This window comes from Opisthocomus hoazin, chromosome 2 (genome assembly GCF_030867145.1).
Source record: "Opisthocomus hoazin isolate bOpiHoa1 chromosome 2, bOpiHoa1.hap1, whole genome shotgun sequence".
NCBI classification, from domain to species: Eukaryota; Metazoa; Chordata; class Aves; order Opisthocomiformes; family Opisthocomidae; genus Opisthocomus; species Opisthocomus hoazin.
Window position 1 is genome coordinate 74642356 of NC_134415.1, and position 18182 is coordinate 74660537.

The window sequence follows — 18182 nt, forward strand, 5'->3', positions numbered from 1 at the left end:
ACATGACCAGAGCAGCTGGTTTCCACCAAATGGCATCATGACGGTATAAAAGCAGGTAAACTGGGCCCTGCTGGCTCTGTCGTTTATGCTCTGCAGATCAGCTGGTGTATCTTTGGTGGGCTGATGGATCTCTCTCCTGCTCTGCTGTATCCTGGGGAGCTGCACTGCAGTTGCCTGTTCGCACTGCACTTGACAGCTAGCTAAGTGAATAGAAGCGCACCACCCAAAAAGGCAGCGGAGCTGGCTTCCCGTTAACATTCCTGTGTGTCCCTTTGGAGGGCTCTAGGGGTAAAAAACCACCAAGCCTGGAATCTGTTACCGAGTAAGTAGTTGTTACCTTACAGACATGGCAATGTTGACGTAAGGTCTTGTGATACAATGGGTTTTGCAAAATGATGCCATCTGTCTACTGGAAATCAGACTCAGATTATGTACATCTCTCTATGTAGACCAGTGGCTGTGTGTCAATGGCAACATCCTTTGTTCAGTGACCTGGAGCCTGATTTGTAAACGCATTTGTCTGGCTTTATGTTCATATGCATCCTTTGTGTTTTTTAGTATGCTAGCACTGATATGAATGTGCTTCATGAAGGAAGACCTTGATTAATTTGGGCTTGTGTAAATATTTTTCTTTATCTATTCCGAGTTATTTCTTCCAGACAACTACATTTTTTTGCTCATCCAATATAAAAACCTACCAAGTGCTTCACACTCTGGTGCTCTGATGCCAAATTACTACAGCTTTAACTCTCCCACAGAAACATTTGTGAGCAGTAGTGGGTTTGTGCATGTTTTAAAATCACATCGTGTAGTAAACACAATGTTCAGTGACTACCAGAATCTGTTCAGTAAAAATGTAATGAAAAAATGGAATTATTAAACAATTATATTCCATTTAAGAGCCAAAGCCACACCTCATCATGATTTACCAGAAAAATTTTGTCTGACAAACATCTCATACATAATGAAGGGCGAAGATTTGCCTCTTTCCTAAAAGAAATACAGTAACAATTTCTGAGAGTCAAATGCTTGATAGCTTCTGCTTAAGTTCGGTCTTCTTTTAGAGTTGCAAAAAAATCCACTAAATCCCTCCTTCTCCTTCCCTAATTTCTGGAAAGCATGCAGGAAAGAGTTTTTAGATATCAGATCATTTTTCTATGGCCAAATAATTAACTTTCTTTAGAATTTGCGAACAGCTAAAATATGAATTATTTTTTAATCTACGCTGCCAGCAAGGATAAAGTTAAATACAGATGCTGTAAGTAACATTAGCACTGCAAAAAGAGCAAAACTTTGAGTGTCACCTTAACTGGCTGGCTATATTGTCCATTTTTCAATATATAAATATGAAGAAAATAAGAAAATACAGGCCATAAATACTCAACATGTCCTTTAGGCAGCAACTTTCAATCTAATTGCATGGAGAATGATATGCAAAAGCTCATTGCACAACACCTCTGTCATAAGAGTGCCATCCTCGCTGCATAGCTAAGAGCAGGGTGATTACAATCACCATCTTGTGCCTCAGGCAGGCTCTTTTTATTTGGCCTCTGGCTTGAAAGAGGGATGAATTCTAGAGTAGAAATCCAGCGTATTACATGCTTTTGTGATTAAGTGTGGTTAGTTTTAAATGACTTGTGTCCTATGGCTTATTCAAGCTCTGTACGTCTCCAGATCATCACCTACAAAGCCACTGCAAGGAGAAGAGCTGTGGAGCCCTGTGCGCTGGTCAGAGGATGAGGGAGCCGGCGGCAGGCAGAGTTTGCAGCTGGCTCTGGTCCCCTCACTGTGCCGGGCTGCACGCACGGTGGTCAGACACACACACAACATTCACCGTGGGAAGTGCTCTGTGAATTACGTTTTGAAAGGTCGTGTGGTGCTTCAGCTGCGGTGGCGCTCGCTGTCTCTCTAGAGAGGACACTGATCAAGACAGAGAGAAAAATGTTTTCAGGCGAAATCTATAAGTGGTATAAAACCTGGTGAAATAGTAAGTGAATGCAACGCCTTAGAGCTGTGCCTGCGCAAAGAGCCTGTGCCGGCCCTTTGGGATCCAGTCGGACAGAGACCATGGACACCGTTCTCAAGTGAGGTTATAAAAAAACATGGAACTTCTGCTCCAGATGACACTCTGCTTTCTAGCCTGTTGACTATGCCTTCTTTCTGCAGGCTACAAAGCTGCATCTAAATACAAACCCCTCAGAGCAATCAGATTTTTCCACTCAACGCGCCCCAGCTTGCTCTCCTGTGCAGAAAACTGTAGGTTTCCCAAACAAACCCCAGCCAGGTTGCTGGGACTTTGCTATCAGGAAGGTTTTCACTGCTGCGCACTGAAAATCCGGAGCCTGTTGCGCTCAGTGCCCATACTCTGTTTTGCAGCAGGGTTTTTTTATTTCAGCCAGTGCTGGGAACACTGATGTTCACCCAGAGTGTTTCCTCTGTGCTGAATTCCTCTAAGTTGAATGACTAACAAGAGACCAAGGAACACTGTGAAGATATCTTTTCATTGCTAGTGCTCAGATTTTCCATTCATTGCCAAGACACAGCATCAATTTCCAGCAGTAAATGTCACGCACACAATAGCTCTGCTGTCGGTGTGAAAACCTAGCTTAACTAGAGGAGGAGGCATAAAAGATCAGAGCATGTCCTCTGTGGGCAAAACTGCACAGTCCAAAACATATCTTCCACTGGCAGTTTGAAATAGATTGATTAGACAGGGTTGTATCCTAAGGCTTCAGTGTCTGCCTGCATCAAATGTTGTCTTTTTTCTTTCTTGAACCATCTAGGCACAAAAACTGATTATGGTCCTTACTCAGCCAGAAGAAGGCAGCATCTGAAGGGAGGTTTGCAGGCTACAGACCTGACTACACGTGGTCTTCACCTGGGTGAAGAGTGGTTGCGTGAACGTTAGGAGATACTGGGGCTGTTTGTCTTTATCCAGCTTGGAGCAGACAATATTCCAGAGGTCATGCTTAAGCAAGTAGGAGATGTGAGGGACAGCAAGGGAAGATGGTATAGGACAAAAGAAAGCAGAGCCATCAACGTCTCAGTGCCAGGCAGTGTTAAAAAACGAGTGCTAGGGAACATGTTTGAGGTCAGTTGCTGAACCAGGAGCAAGACTCATATCAAAATTTAAATCTTCTGCCTTGTAGTTTGACCTTCACTGCATAGTCTATAAATTGATTTAAAAGCAGTATAATTCCTCAGTGCAGAAGTGTTTCATGCGTATGAGAATATTTCTCCAGCTTTATATAGTAAGGGACACATAAAATCTGATTAGGAAAATAATATAGCGTGCAATGAATAAGTGATATGCTCTGACATTTGGTGGTGTTTGTGAGATATAAGTCTATTTCTAGTGCAGCGTAGGCTTAAATAGCCAACTGGTGTTTATAGGAGATGGACTGCTGCATTCCTTTTCAGTTGGCTAATATGCGCTGGTCTGCTGAAGTAAGCCAGCCCTGTACCGAATAAACACGTGGGACTCTTCATCTATAGGACGATGCAAATAAACCATCATACCTTCACTGGGGATCCATGCACACATCATGTCTTAAACTATGAAAAAATCAAACAGAATTTAAACTAATTGACTATGGTCATTGGATACACTCTCAGCCTATATGCCTTAGTTTACCCAGTTGAAACTTGAACTAAAAAAAAAAATCCATAGCTGGAAAACCTTTGTGATGGACACTGTAAAATTCCAGTGAGATGATTGTGAAGCGTAGTTTATTCTTGTAAAATCCTTTAGGATCTTTGTTTTAAATGTGTTTAAACCATAAATGCTATTAAGCATTTGTTCTACTGCTCTTCAGTACTTTCAGTGTTGCACCATTACATGAAGAAGTGGGGGCACGTTGTTTTGACTGGGTTACCATGGGAAGATTTGCTCTGTACGGTCCTCCAGCTGGAGCACAGAAACATGAGGTCTCTTGCTCTGGTGAATATACGGGAGAGATGGGGATACCAAGCTCAGTAGTGCCACCACCAAGTAGTGGAGATAGGAAAAAAAATCATCTTTTATGACTGGACTGACATTCAGTCACTTGAAAAAAACAAAGCTAAGACAATGGGGCAAATGTTAATGATTCTTCCTCTTCAAGCTAATTTTGGCTTGTTACAAAGTGATTTTAAATCCAAAGTACTTTGGGAGATTGTGAGAAAGGTTTGAATTTGAATGTAGATTCTGCCCTTAGTTTTACGGTGGCTCTCTTTCTCTACAGTGACCTGAACAACCCCCCAAAACCAACGTCTGAACGTTCTCAGGTGCAGCTGGTGCAGCATTAGGAGGTATCGTCAGACTTTATTCAGTATCCTGCTTTCAGTCTCCAAAAATCCAAATCCCATCTAGTTTAGGAAGGTGGTGAGCCAAGGTCCCTGACCCTTTCTTCTTGGATCTTGCCTGGGTAGTAGCTGAGGGAAAAGCTTCATTCAGTTCTGCTAAAACAGCTCCCCCCTACCGTTTCACCGAGCACCATTTCAGCTGAGGTTATTGCTGTGATCAGTTAATTAAGCCAAACAGAAGCATGCAGAGAGCCAAAGCATGATTTTCGCTTGTAGCATCTGGGTCTTGAGAGGGAAAATGTTAACGTGTGGTGCTATCTTGCTGCCTGGAAATACATAATTGTGCTCGAACACTGTTTCACTATGGAGGGGGACTCTGTAAGTGGAATTGCAAACCTTCCTAATAGAAACAAGGACAGATCACAAAAAAGGTAACTGAAGTAGCTGCTTGATTGATTATATTAATGCCCAGAAGGGAATATGTCCATTACGTTTTTTCCTTGGCTTTCTATTGTATCTTTCTCTCATTTAACAACGATCCACATACAAGGAAGGGTAAGGACAATGCAAATTGGAGGAGTGAAATAATTGCCTTTAAGCAATGTCCTTTTGCTTTCAGACTAGCTGGGATTGTTTTCCCTCTCTCTTAGAAACCCCTGTGTATAGCCAGTGAGCAGGGTTGGCTGCTTGGTTTGAATTTCTCTTTGTCTGTTTATTGTGACAGAAAAGACCTCAGCCTGGAAGCAAACTGCACGGCATTGAGCAAGGATGTGTTCGGAAGGACAGGGACAGCTGAGCCTGCTGCGGCCTCGCTGCTCAGTGGGCTCTCCCGGCCGATTTTCCTTACAGTTACACACATGTGATTTATCTGCATATCCACTTCTATAAACTGCTCCAAAGAGGAATCGGTACCACGCTGCTCTCCAAAATTCCCCCCCCCCCTCCAAGATGAAGAAATAGTCTCTCCAAAACTGCATGTTATCAGAGCTTTCTTCTTGCGCTTTCTCTCTTTCTCTCCTTTCTTTCTTTCTTGTTTCCTTCATTCCCTCCCTTTCCTTTCCTTTCCTTTCCTTTCCTTTCCTTTCCTTTCCTTTCCTTTCCTTTCCTTTCCTTTCCTTTCCTTTCCTTTCCTTTCCTTTCCTTTCCTTTCCTTTCCTTTCCTTTCCTTTCCTTTCCTTTCCTTTCCTTTCCTTTCCTTTCCTTTCCTTTCCTTTCCTTTCCTTTCCTTTCCTTTCCTTTCCTTTCCTTTCCTTTCCTTTCCTTTCCTCCTTCTTTCTGTCTCTCTTTCTGTCTTTTTCTTTCCTTTTCCCCTTCTCTTCCTTTTTTCTTTCACTTTCTTTCCCTCTAAGTCTCTCTGCTTCTTTGTCTCTCTTTTTTTGCCTTCTTTCTCCTTCTCTCCCCCTTCTCTTGTTCTGTCTCGTTCTTCCTTTCTCCCTCTTTCTTGTTCTTTCTCTCATTCTGTTTTTTGTTCTCTTTCTGAAAGTCACTGCATTCTTATGGAGGGGACAAACAACTTTATGCTTTGTTTACTGCTTTCTGAAACACTTTGTATGAAGAGAGCTCATGATTGAAATGCGTTATCTTGCTGATAGCTCTTTTGGCGCTATGTGAGCTTAGCAAACCAGTCACCAGCTTCATTTGGAACAGGATTGGGCCCCCAAGATGGATTGCAGTACCCACTGCCCAGCCTGCATGAAGGCAAGCAAGAAAAGAAAGACTCATAAATCTATTTATTTGTCTGCCTAAAACTTTTACATTGAAGAAAGCTTGAACAGTTTCCGGACTGCAGAGTTCTTGAGGAGAACATGAAAGCTCTAGGAGCTGATACTGACACATTTCTGAAAAGGCATTACTTCAGAGTACAGATACACGTTCCTTTATAGCATCCAGAAAATTACATTTGACTGTTTTTATTTAGTGAGAACTGACAGTGCACTTCATGCCATTCAAGAGGCAAATGAAAATTCAGGGCATCCTACCAGGAGCCTGTTTCTCATTTCTGAAAAGCTTACTACGCTTTAATTGTGGTCTGGAAGTTAATGTTATATCAGAATTGTCTTCTTAATTCCCACCATTCCCATTCTGCAGATGTGGAAAATTACCCTCTTTACTATATTGCTCATGACCGTCTTCATTACCATCTGCTAAGGGTCCAAAATCTGTTATGAGCTCACTGCTAATTTCAACTTCCTTTCCTTTTTTTGGGGAAAAAAGCCCAAACCCATAAGCGAAAACAACCCATCTGTATAGCTACTGAACACCTTACCCTGCTGTAATACAGAACTCCTTTCGGAGACATAAGTCAATACTTCTGCTTAGCTCAGCCAAGAGGAATCGTCTTTTCTTGGGTACATCCTATACCTGTCTCCTCTTTCCAAGGGAAAACTGTTTTCAGCAGGCAAGCTGATACTCTGCCTGCCAGAAAACCCTGTGGTGTTTGAAAAATTAAAGCTGTCTTCGATAAAAACCTCTTCTTTAGTATAACTGTTCGTTTAGCCGGCTATGTAGTATTAAAGTGTTCGGAAAATAGTATCTAAAAGTATTATGAAAAGTCATTTTCTAAAATATGTATTCATTTTAAATTTTATTTTCATTTTTATATTTATAAATTAATATTTTATTTATTTGTCACATTTCCTAACAGCTATGCACAGCACAGAAGTAACAGGACTGTTTGGATTCTCCCTGTATATTTTTGAAGGTATTTAATTTAAATGGTAGGCTTGAAACTGGTTAGTAATAATGACATCGCGGTTATAACAAAACCAATTTTAAACAAAAGCTCAGCTTACTGAACTCTGAATAAACAATTCTACAGGTAATAAGCACATTTAGAGCCACAGGGACCCCGAGCACTCACCCTCCTCCGCGCCCAACTAAAAACTCTTGTATCCACCCTTTTTTTGGTAAATCCGACCACAGCGCATCAGGGAGCTGGTAAGTCCATGTTGTCCTGCTCCGTGTGGAAACGCCATCAGGCAAGGAGGACCTGCCGTATGCACCACGCGCCATGTGCTGTGGAAATGTGTGAAGTGGCTGAGGTCCAGCGGCAGTAAAACTCGGTACTGCAATCACTGCTTGGGACAGCAAGAAGGATTTCTGTGGGAAATCCTTGCAGCTGTAGATATGGTTGATCAGGACTCTGCAAGAAAATCCATTTCAGTGACTGCTTACTTGTATTTTAAATGAACCAGTCTTTAGCAAACTAGTCTCTTACCATACTGTCCAGTCTGAGTACCTATATATGTTTCATTTAAAATTATATTTAAAAGGCATGTAAAAGATTATGCTAAAAAACCCAGGGAGGCAAAATTAAGGACTTTATTAGATTAGGAAATACAGCTCACAGCCTCTCAAACTAGATAGTTGGATTTGTTTGATCCAACTTTGCTCACAATTGGGCTTGCTAGCCCAAAGGGAATTACCATAGTTACTAACCTACCTGTTTGGTTTTTTTCCAACAATAAACTAAACCAACATTTTCTTTTCATCTATGTTCACCCAAATTTGAATTTGCAATAGGCCATGTTTTGTTTGTGATGGTGAGCTTCAAGAGGTTTAGGTGAGAGAAAAAAAATGTTGATCATTCATTTGAATTTTAGGACTTTTTGGTGCGGCTGAGTCACCATTTCTGGAGGTGTTTAAAATACGTGTAGACGTGGGACTTAGGGATGTGGTTTAGTGGTGGAGTTGGCAGTATTAGGTTAACAGTTGGACTCCACGATCTTAAGGGTCTTTTCCAACCTGAATTATTCTGTGATTCTATGATGTGGAAATCTTGCAAGGTGAAGCTTTATTCTTAACATTTAATGTGTCTCATGATGACATGATGAAAAAATTACTCTTTTTTTTCTAGTGATATTTTATTGTTTCAGTAGAGGCAGTTTCAGCAGTTAAAGCATGACACAGCAAAGGCTAAATATAGAGTCAATTAAAATGGTCAGTTTACACAGCTCAGTTTTCTTATCTCTGTAAGGAAGACTGATTTGTTTAAATCAAAGTATGTAAGCTTAAGGATATATAGCACTGAGTAGATACTACTGCTTGATTATGTTCTGCTTTTAGAGTTTGTCACATACTTCTGGGGTTTTAAGTCTTTTAGATTATTTTGAAGGTCTATTAGAGTCAACTTTCAGAGGTCATATATTATGCTTCAAACTTATGTGTTCTTGTATATTGGTAATATCTGACAGCAGCAACATAAATGCACCAGATGTGTTTTCGGAATATGCGATTCAATTTATAATTTTTAAACTTAGTTCTTGAGTTCTACCTTTGCAAAATACATGGTTTTCTTGTGGTTTTAATCCAAATTTTGTTAGCTTATCCTTGCAGCAGTTATCTTCAAGCACGGAAGTGAAAGGCAGGTAATATTTGTATGCATTTAAAAACACTTTATTACAGCTGTCTGCTTCCTTTTAATTTCTTTCCCATTTTTCTGTTCTATCTTGTAACCGCAGTGGCTGTGCTAAGTACAGATCTTCTCATGGTGACTGCTGGGGATGCGTTCCAGCAGGGCCAACATGGTGAAAGGCTCACGGAATGTAAGCTCAGTGGCGTCTTCCAGCAAGGACTTCCATGAATGAATCGACTTCATGGAGCATTCGCTTGAGTAGCTTGCAGGCAGGAGTCTCGTGTATGACTGCCTCTTGCACTTTCTTAATGCATATTAGCTGCTGTCCATTTTAGCTTCCTCCTCTGCTTGTCGTGTCCTGTTTCAGTGTATTTTTGGCTCTTTATAATTTTCGCTTTGGGAGCATATACATAGTGTTGTTTTGTAAAGTTGCAGCCAGCTTCAAAATCTGAGGCTATTTCTCTTCTCCCATTAATGCATTTCGTTTGGGTGGTTCAGGCTACTTACTTTGTGAACAGATGGCAATCAGCCTTCCTTCAGAAGCTAGGTGGATGTTCCCATGTTCTGGATTGACCTTCCGATATTTGGCTCAGAAGACAGTAATGCTGAGAACTAAATGGTTAAAGTATAGAGCATATTTGTGCCGTACTGCCCTGCATTAACCAGAAAATTGGAATTATGATTCTTCAACTTAATTTTCATTGATTTGACGAGATATTCTTATTTGAGGTATTAGACTGGTACACCAGTGCACTACATGATGTGCAATTCTTGAACCATGGGACTCCTAAATCAGTGGGACAGTCCACAACGATTCAAGCAGCAATACATAAACTTCTATGCTTCTTTTATTTATGTATATTTAAAGTTACATGCTGACTTAGAAGCTCAATTTCTTGTTGTTGTCTCTGTGACCAAAGATCAGGTTGCATGTTTACTAAAATGTCTCCCAGATCAATTTGGTCACTCAAGCAATGCATTAAAAGTAGAACACTAGAGAGCGATCTTACCGCCAAGCCAGAGCCACAACGTTACTTTTAATAACGACTCTTGTCTGTGTTAATTTTAAGTCAAAAGCAAAACAGTCTAAGGATACAGTGGTGGATTCGTACGTATGTCATCTACTAACCCTGAGGTCCTGCGAAACAAACCCGATGGGCACTGTGGTCAGTACAAACTAGTACAGTCCACTTTCTGCACTTCAGTCATTTTCTACCTATTTTGGTGGTCTGGGTTTGTATGGAAAAGTATATGCTAATATATACCTTATCAGTTTAATGTGAAAATGTTATTGAAAAGACTGAAGGATCTGAAGCCCGTGACACAAGCCAGCTGTGCTTTGCAGTCTCTGGCATAACAAAACCACAGTGTTCCCAAAGGCAGCCTGTCCCGTACACTGGGAAGGTCCCAGCAGTGCCATGGCCGACGGCTGCCGGCCCCTGTGCAGTGTACCGGGAGCTGGCTGGTTCTGAGGCATCTGCAGTGGCCTGCTGGGTGGGCCTAAAAGCGTCCTTTTGAACTGGATTTTATTCTACGAGCATAGAATACCCCGTCGTTTTAGGCACGGGCCTCTCACTGCTGAGAGAAAGCAAATTATTATAATACTGATGCGTTATTACAGTATGTAGTAGTGAATTATTGTAGCATCAATGTCAGTGATTTTTGTAGAATAAAAGTCAATGGAGAAAAAAATGAGGTGGGGAGCTTCATTGAGTTAATCGTATTTCTAGTTAAAGCATGAAATAAATTTTTCCATCCGACTTTCACATATGGGCATATGACAGTACTGAGCTGACTAAACCGAGTGCTGGCATAACTCCACTGACTTTACTGAAATTTCATCCCTTTGCAGCAATACTGGGTTTGGCTCAAACACAAGCAACCAGATAATTTTCTGACTGGTAACGTGCATAGGTTGTATTTCTGACTTGGAGTAAACGAACTACATATTTCAGGCTATAAGCAGATAATGATGGCCATTTGGAAGAAATCTCCATTTCCAAGTATTCATACCCTGTTGCATCGCTGGCTGGCTGTGCTGTAGTGCACTTGGCCTTCCTGTATGCAGTCACTTGTAATTTTAAATTCTGTATTTCTCAAAAGTTATGTCATTCAGGGGCGGATGTTTGTTGCAAAAGGAAAACAGGATTTATTGCTTTCTGCGCAGAGGTAGGGACAGAGCAGGGAACCTCACTGCAGGGTCTGATCCTTTGTTTCCATGACTGCATACAAGGGGGATGCTTTTTCATTAACCTTTAAAGCAGGTAGGTTTTAAACAGGTCAGGCTAAATGCTGTTTTGCCCTTCTAATAAGGCAGTTACTTCACATTTCAGATGGAGTTTAACCTACATAAGAAGCTTAAAAGGTCTGCAAATCATCGTATAGAGATATCATCCAGTGCTTTATCCTTCTGCACTCATTTGTCTGGGTATAACACAGAGGCAAACACGACTGCCTGGAAGTAAAAGGTCAACTGTCAGAACACAAGCACTGCCAATGGCAGTTGGATCGAGAACCTGAACTGCAGCGTTGCTGAGTCTTCCTAGGCTTTAGTATAAGTTTTAGCACAAAAAAGTTAACACGAAAAGTTCAGTATTTTGATGACTCCAAATTCAAAAGGTTTTAGCACAGCCATTTTGAAACTGAATTGTGCTTGCCTGGCCTGAGGACTGGTAGGTAGCACAGTTATCTCACGCCTTCGTTTTCTTCATTTTGTTGGTCTTTCTCTCTGAAGAATACCAAAGAATACTGTCAAGCACCACATTATCATTTTTTAAAAATTATTACAGAGAAGCCTCTAGACAGCAACAGGTCCCAAATATGGCCTTCCTCAGATGTTTCAGCATCATAACAGATGTAGAATATTACCAAGACATCTCACCCCTCTCTCTCCAGAGGATTTACAGCTTGCTATCTCTTTTTGTCTTAGACCGACTGGGAAAACAAAAAAAAGTGAGTTCAGAGAAAGTGAAGGTGACTTGAGTGGTCTCAAGAACTAAAGGACTGGAGAGACTGCAAAAAAAATCGTGCAATGTGAGTAGGAGAAACAATTTTTAAAAAATATTTTTTGTTGAAGTGTTATGTCCTGAAAGGAAGTTAGATACGTGAGTGAGTCCCACTGGGGCTAGGGGAAGAGGCTTGCTGCTCCACTGCAGGCAGTCCGGCTCTTAAGTGTGCTAGGAGCCAACCCTGGACTCCTGGGAGAAGGCAGCCTGCCTGCAGCCTGTAAGGTTTTACATATTCTCTCCATCCCCTCCCAAGTGACTTGTATTTCCCTTTCTTTCCCACTGCCTCTAGGAGAGGAGGGGGTGGAGAAAAGGGAAGGTAGAATAGCAGAACTCAGAATTTTCCCCCTGAGAAAAACACACCTGGGAAATTTCTGATTATCTTCATAAGTTACTGGTTAGATGTCACTGGGTCCCACCCCCTGCATATGTTCTTCTTCCTGCAGTATCAGAGCTGATGACATAGAGTTGATTCAAATCTCTTAGACTTCTTTTAAAATTGTAGGATGAAAAAACCCCAAAGTGTTTGTTCCACCCAAGGGTCTTCTAGCAATGATGTAAATAAAAACATTTTCAGGCTGAGATTCCCAGGTGAAAATCTGATTCTGAAACCTGGAACATCAAGAAGAATCTGAAATTTCAGGAGGCTGGTAATAAACCACAGCTACGGTAACAACAAGCCGCTTGGTTTTATTCTCTCCCATGGTGTAAGCTGTTACTGCAAGTGCAGGGCAAAGCATATTTAAATCGGTATCAGTTTGCATTCATTTGCGAAAGATGTGCACTCTCGTTTGCTGGTAAAGGCAAAGGTGAAAACATTGCGTACCCGGCGTTATTTCCTGATGCCTGCCTTGCAAATGTCGGGCTACACGGCTTGTTGTTACTGCTGTGCAGGGCACGCAATGTACGTTCTGTGGAATGTTTCAGCCTTTTGCAGGCCCACCTGCCCCCACCAGCAGGGGTGCAAGGTGATTAGGTAAAATAATCTGTTCTTAATTATAGTGCGCCCAATAGGGTTTAATAACTCTATGACTTACGTAGCCATATTTTGCACAGCAGAAGGAATTGCTCTAAGGCCTCTTAAAGGCTGCTTAGACTTTGCTAGGACACAGTGTTCAACTGAAAAAGTTGTGGGTGGAGGAAAAGGATTTCTGTACTCCGTACTACTTTCAATAGCTGAAAATTTGTGATTTTAATTTCAAAGTCATTTACAATATAGATGTGTTTGCAGAAATGCCTCTGTTGCATTTTGATAGAATGCACACATGCTTGATGCCTTAACTACATAAGGGAAATAGTCTGCATTCTCTTGGAACAATGTATAGCTATTTAGCGTTTGGGTTTTTTTAATAATCTTTTAATTCTATTAAATGTGAAAGCAAGTGTGTAGAATAAATATTGAATGTGTTTCTGGTTTTAATAAAAGAAAAATGCTGCTTTCAGAGGTTATGCTTCAGCTTAATTCCATTCAGAGCATTATATTTTTACTCGAGGGGGGGGCAGAAAAAAAGAGATGTGATTTCTGAACCTGGAAACAGATCACAAACCCTTGGGTAAGATGTGCTGCAATTGACCTTAATGAGACAGCATCTGCCTAGTGCCAATGCTTAAGCTGTTACTTTCTATTGTAATTTTTCTTTGTTGATCGTGCCAAGAGGATGGTGCTTGTGTCAGAAGAAAGAGGTGGGGAGAAGGCTTTTCAGACAATAACAACCTGAGTCCGTTCATTGTCTGGAGCATCACATTTCACAGTAATCACCCAGGGAAGCGGGCTGTGTCCCCTTACTGAGGATTCACGTGTAAGGTTACATGAGTTTTCCCTTCTACCACGCTGCCATCTTCTACAAGTAGCGAGACCTTTATACCCCTCTTGAGGGGGGCAGTACTGGAACACAGATTGCCACGCTCCTAATTCCTACCAACCCAAGAGAAGCAAGGGGTGATAAGCCAATGCAAGTCATTTTGGTGTAGGTAGGCTCCGTCAGGCACAGAGGGACAAACAGACGCGGACCAGACCAGAGCCAGCACCACCCACCAGCTCTGCATGGCTCGGCGTCGTGGGTGGGACAACAGATATCCGGTCAGAAGAGGGGCTTGGGGTGTCCTCAGGGCCCGCTGCATTGCCAGGTTGAGGTCCATGTGGAAGCTGGGGCTTGCTTCAGAGGCATTAAATAGCACAAACTCCTCTCCGCAAGAGGGCCAAGCCAGTTAGCACAGTTTTTCAAGAGGTTTTTGAAAATCTAAAACAAATACGGCTCCCAAACTGCATACATAAACAGACTGCAGATGTAAAACATTGCTGGACAGTGAATAAAGCATTAAGATGCTAAATTTGTTCATAGAGTAAAACTACTGGCTTCAGTTTGGCCCGGTTTCCAGACAGATAACACCGAGGTTTTCCGTAGCAAAAAAGCTTTACTAATTACATTGAGTTTCTATAAAAACAACTTAAAATCCAATCAAAAGGATGAACGTGTCTCAGGTTCTGTTATTTGACCGCTTCAACATTTTTTCCCTTCCTGCTCCGAGCAGTAGCGCTGTCAAAGGGCGGGTGCCCCCATGGGGACACCTCGGAAGATTCGGCGTTGCTGGGCCTGCGTCCCCCACAAGCTGCGTTACGGGAGATGAATCAGCCAGACCTCCTGGCTGGGCTCTGCCACCCTCATCTCGGATTTTTTATCTGTTTTGTTTCCTCATGAGTAGGCAGGAGATACATAGCTTCCATGAACGGCAATACCAAGGTACATAAAAACACTGCAGTGACATTTCTTAGGAGATGGAGGAACTGTTACCACACCTTTTCCAGGCATGCAGCTTTCTGGGGTCATGATATGCCTCTGGATTCTTGCAGCTGCATTACAGGACAGCATCACAACCTCCAGAGCTCAGCAGCAATGAGGCAATTTTTCTCCTCGCCTGTTGCTAGGTACGTTCCCCTTCTTGATTATTCAGCTTCCTCACAGGTCACTGGATCCCCCATGCTAAGTACACATGCTTGTCTGACAAAATGGCATGCAACAAATGCTACATGCAGACAAATCCTTTAAAGAGGTCTTGAGCTAAGCTGTTTACACGTTTCTTGGTCTGAAGTGTCTTGCAAGATACTTTAGCTTTTCTTCTTTCTTGTATTCACGTTTACCTACCACGCTCTCACTAACATTCTTCAGTACTGAAGTTGGCTTTAGGGTTGAAAGGTTGGACAACTTCCCTGAGGCATTAACAACGATAATTTAGTTTCCTGCACTGGTCTCATACTGTAAGCTGGTATTTGTGGCTTCTTGAAAAGGCTTCTGACCTTTTTACTGGACTTCTAGCAACAGTCTGAAGGTTTTGATGGGATCTCCTGGAGTTTTAGTATTTGGGGTTTTTATTCAGTATTTCCTAACTTTTTGAAGCCTATGTTTGTACAACTCTACCTACAAAACACCTAGTGAGAGTTACGCTCCACAGTTAAAATGAGCTGGTGAGGAATGCACATCGTCTGGGGTGTTCAGTGAGTACATAAGGGCTTTACATGGGTAAGAAAGAGAATGAAATAACAATACGCAGCATTTCCACATCCTCTTGCCAGTACTTCTGAGGCCTCTTTTTTACCGAGTACATCATGAATAGCTAGCTAGGCATAAATAAAATACGACTTGTGCTGAAATATAACATGTAACTTTCCAAAGAGATAAAAGCTATTCTGTGATCATCAGCCACTAATTGAAAATGCATCAGGCCAGCAGGAAGTGTCTGAACGCAGATATTGATTGCGAATGTTTCCACACGAACACAGAACTGCTCCTGCTTTCCCTCACCTCCCTAAGCTGCCATGTCCATCATCCTCTGCCGTGCTAAAGCCTTGCTCTTCTCGTCTTGCTGGTGATGGGTTTTGTAATTTCGGGATGGTTACACTGAAGTTAGAAGCTGCCCAAGTACTTTCTCCTTATCATGTTTCTGTCTGGCTGTCGCTGGTCGAGTCAGGGTACATTTGCTGGGAAGGCAGCTTACGATGGGGAGCACTGGGCAAAACAACAGCGAGACGCAGGCTGCTGCTGCGGAGCCCTCTCTCCAAGTGTTGGAGCAGGCTCAGAGCAGCTGGGGGGAGGGAGGTTCTTACTGGGTTTGAATTATTGCTGACTGCAGCATTTTGTTTCCAGTCCTGTGGGTTGAGCTTTATGGTGATACCGAGGATCTTTCGGTGGAACGGATTGTTCAAATGAACGTTATGAATCCTTTCTCGCCACTTTGTTTTCTTGCTAGAGCAAAAAAGTACAGGAAAACTGTGATTTTATTACAAACTCTACCAAGTCTGCACCCACCATCCTTGGGTGTTTCCAATGCCGTAATCGGGGAGCAAGGCCTTTCACTTCTCTTTGCCAATTATCTTTACACCCGCTCAAGTGCCTGCCCCGCCGACCGCCACACGCCGCTGCCTCCCGGGCCCCTCCTCGCCCCCGGCTCCAGCGCGGCTCCCGCCGGGACTCAGCCCTCGGGGGCGGCCGGACGATGCCGTCAACAGACTCGGGGCCAGCGGCAGGGCCCGAACCGCCGCCGCGGCCCCGGCGCGGCCTGAGCGCGGCGCGGGAGCCGCCTCGCCGAGCATGCACGGAGCGGCAGGGCCGCGCCCTGCGGGCCGGGCCGGGCCGGGCCGGGCCGGACTCGCCCCCAGTCCCCGCGGAGCCTGGCCTCGCCCCGCCGCGGCCGCCCGCCCCGCGCCCCCTCCCCGAGGGCCGGGTTATGTGAGCGGCTCGGCCCCGAGCAGCGGCAGCATCGGCGGGGCTCCCGCCCCCGTCCCCGCCCCGCTCCCCGCGCCGGAGAGGCAGGCGGCGGCGGCAGCGCAGTAGAGCAAGTTTTGTCCGCCTGGCGGGGGCGGCGCGGTCCCACCGCCCTCCGCGGCCCGGCAGCATGGCTGCGGCCCCCCCTCGCTAACCGCCCTCGGCAGCGGGAGCGCCCGCCCGCGCCGGCCATCCGGGCCGCGGCCCGCCCGCCCGCCCGCCGGAGAGCGCGCAGCTCCGCGCCGCAGCCGTTGCTGCCGCCGGAGAGCGGCGGCCCCCCGGCCCGGCCCGGCCCGGCACCATGTGGGGCGGGCTGCACCCCCAGCTCGGTTTGCGCGGCTGCAGGGCGGGTAAGGAGCTGCGCGGCGCGACCCGGCGGGGCGGGAAGGGACGGGGCTGCGGGGAGGCGCCGGGGCCCCGCCGCGGCTGCCCCTCCGCCGGCCCGGCTGGCTCCCGGCTCCTCGCAGAAGCGCCTGAGGAAGCCGCTTCCCCCCTCCCGCACCCGGCCCGTGAGGGGGGACGTGGCGGCGGGGCCTCCGGAGAGGGCCGGGGCGGCGGCGGGCCGTCCGTCCGCCCGCCCGGGGGCTCGGTGTTGGCTTTAGCGGGCGGTGAAAGCTGTTAGCTTGGCTGGGGACGCGTGAGCTGGCCGCGGGGCCGAGCGGGCATCGCCTGCGGCGGGGGCCCGGCCGGCGGCTCTGCTGGGCGCCGGCTGCAGGGTCGGCACAGAGTGCCGGCGGTGCTGCCGGCTGTGCCCTGGCAGGGCTCCTGCCGGTACTCCCTGGTACCTCGAGTTACTGAAGCGACCGGTCCCCGTGGCGGTCTGTGGTTCGGCTCTGCCGTTATGAGCGTTGCAAGAATTTCTCAACTATTGAAATAATTGGTTTTTTCTTCAAAAATTCGGATTCATGTTCTAATTTTGAGGTGGCAAAATATGACCACGTATTGTGTATGCAGTTAGTTGACATATTTAAATGGCAGGATTGTTTTGCTTGCAACTGACAGGGTTTCTCTTGCAAATACAAGAGCTGCTAAGACGTTCTCAGCAGCTGCCTGGGTCGCTACAAGTAGTCCAATGTTCAGTCCCTATTATGTGAAAGAGGACGTTGTTCCTTTTTTTCTGTACTGTTATTATTAATTTCTATGTATATCACGTTTGCCTTGTTGAGGTGTTGTGGGGTTCTTTGGGTTTTTTAATGCTTGCTGTCAAAGAATAGACTTATGTTATCTTTGTGCTACAGCTTGCAGTGATACTGGGTATTCGGTACACTGTGCAGAGATTTCAGTTAATTTGATAGAAACTGCAGGAATTTAGGGTGTTTCAGTTCTTGATTTTTTTTTTTTTTGTGTGTGTGTTTGGGGCAGGAATACTAGAAGGTTGTATCACAAGCGCGCACTGGCACGAACTTCAGACTGTTAGAAAGATTGTCAATGTTAATTTTTACATCCGTTTCATAAAACTTTGGATGGCACCATTTGTTACTGTGTCATGCCTTTTGTTTTGGGGTCAAATAAAGTATTTTAGTACTGTGAGTTTGTCAGCAGTTCTGATCAGTCAGTTGTTGGATGAATGTTTTACTTTTGCTTGGTTGTCAGAACTGTCTTTAAGATTTGAGAACTAATTTTGTGCAATGCTTTTTTTTCATTTTCCTTTAAACACTCAGGGCTAATACAAAGTTCAAAATGTGTGTTTATCTGTCAGCAGTAGAAGTGTAAGGTAGGAAAACTCATAGAAAAATCTCTAATTTGAGATAAACTAATGGAGGGTGGTGGTTAGTTGGA

The 18182-nt window shown here is 44.4% G+C and overlaps 1 protein-coding gene across 2 annotated transcripts in view; it reads left to right on the forward strand.

Annotated features, from left to right (window-relative positions):
* The window catches only part of CEP85L (centrosomal protein 85L), a 157556-nt gene that overhangs the window by 15602 nt on the left and 123772 nt on the right, over nt 1-18182 (forward strand). The window contains exon 1 of one of the 2 annotated variants that reach the window (XM_075414158.1): nt 16639-16753. The exons of the other annotated variant lie outside the window; for it this stretch is intronic. Within the exon in view, the coding sequence (XP_075270273.1) occupies nt 16705-16753 (49 nt within the window). The 5' untranslated portion in view covers nt 16639-16704. Of the gene's footprint in view, nt 1-16638; nt 16754-18182 lie in introns of those variants that run through there. 2 annotated transcript variants of the gene reach the window in all.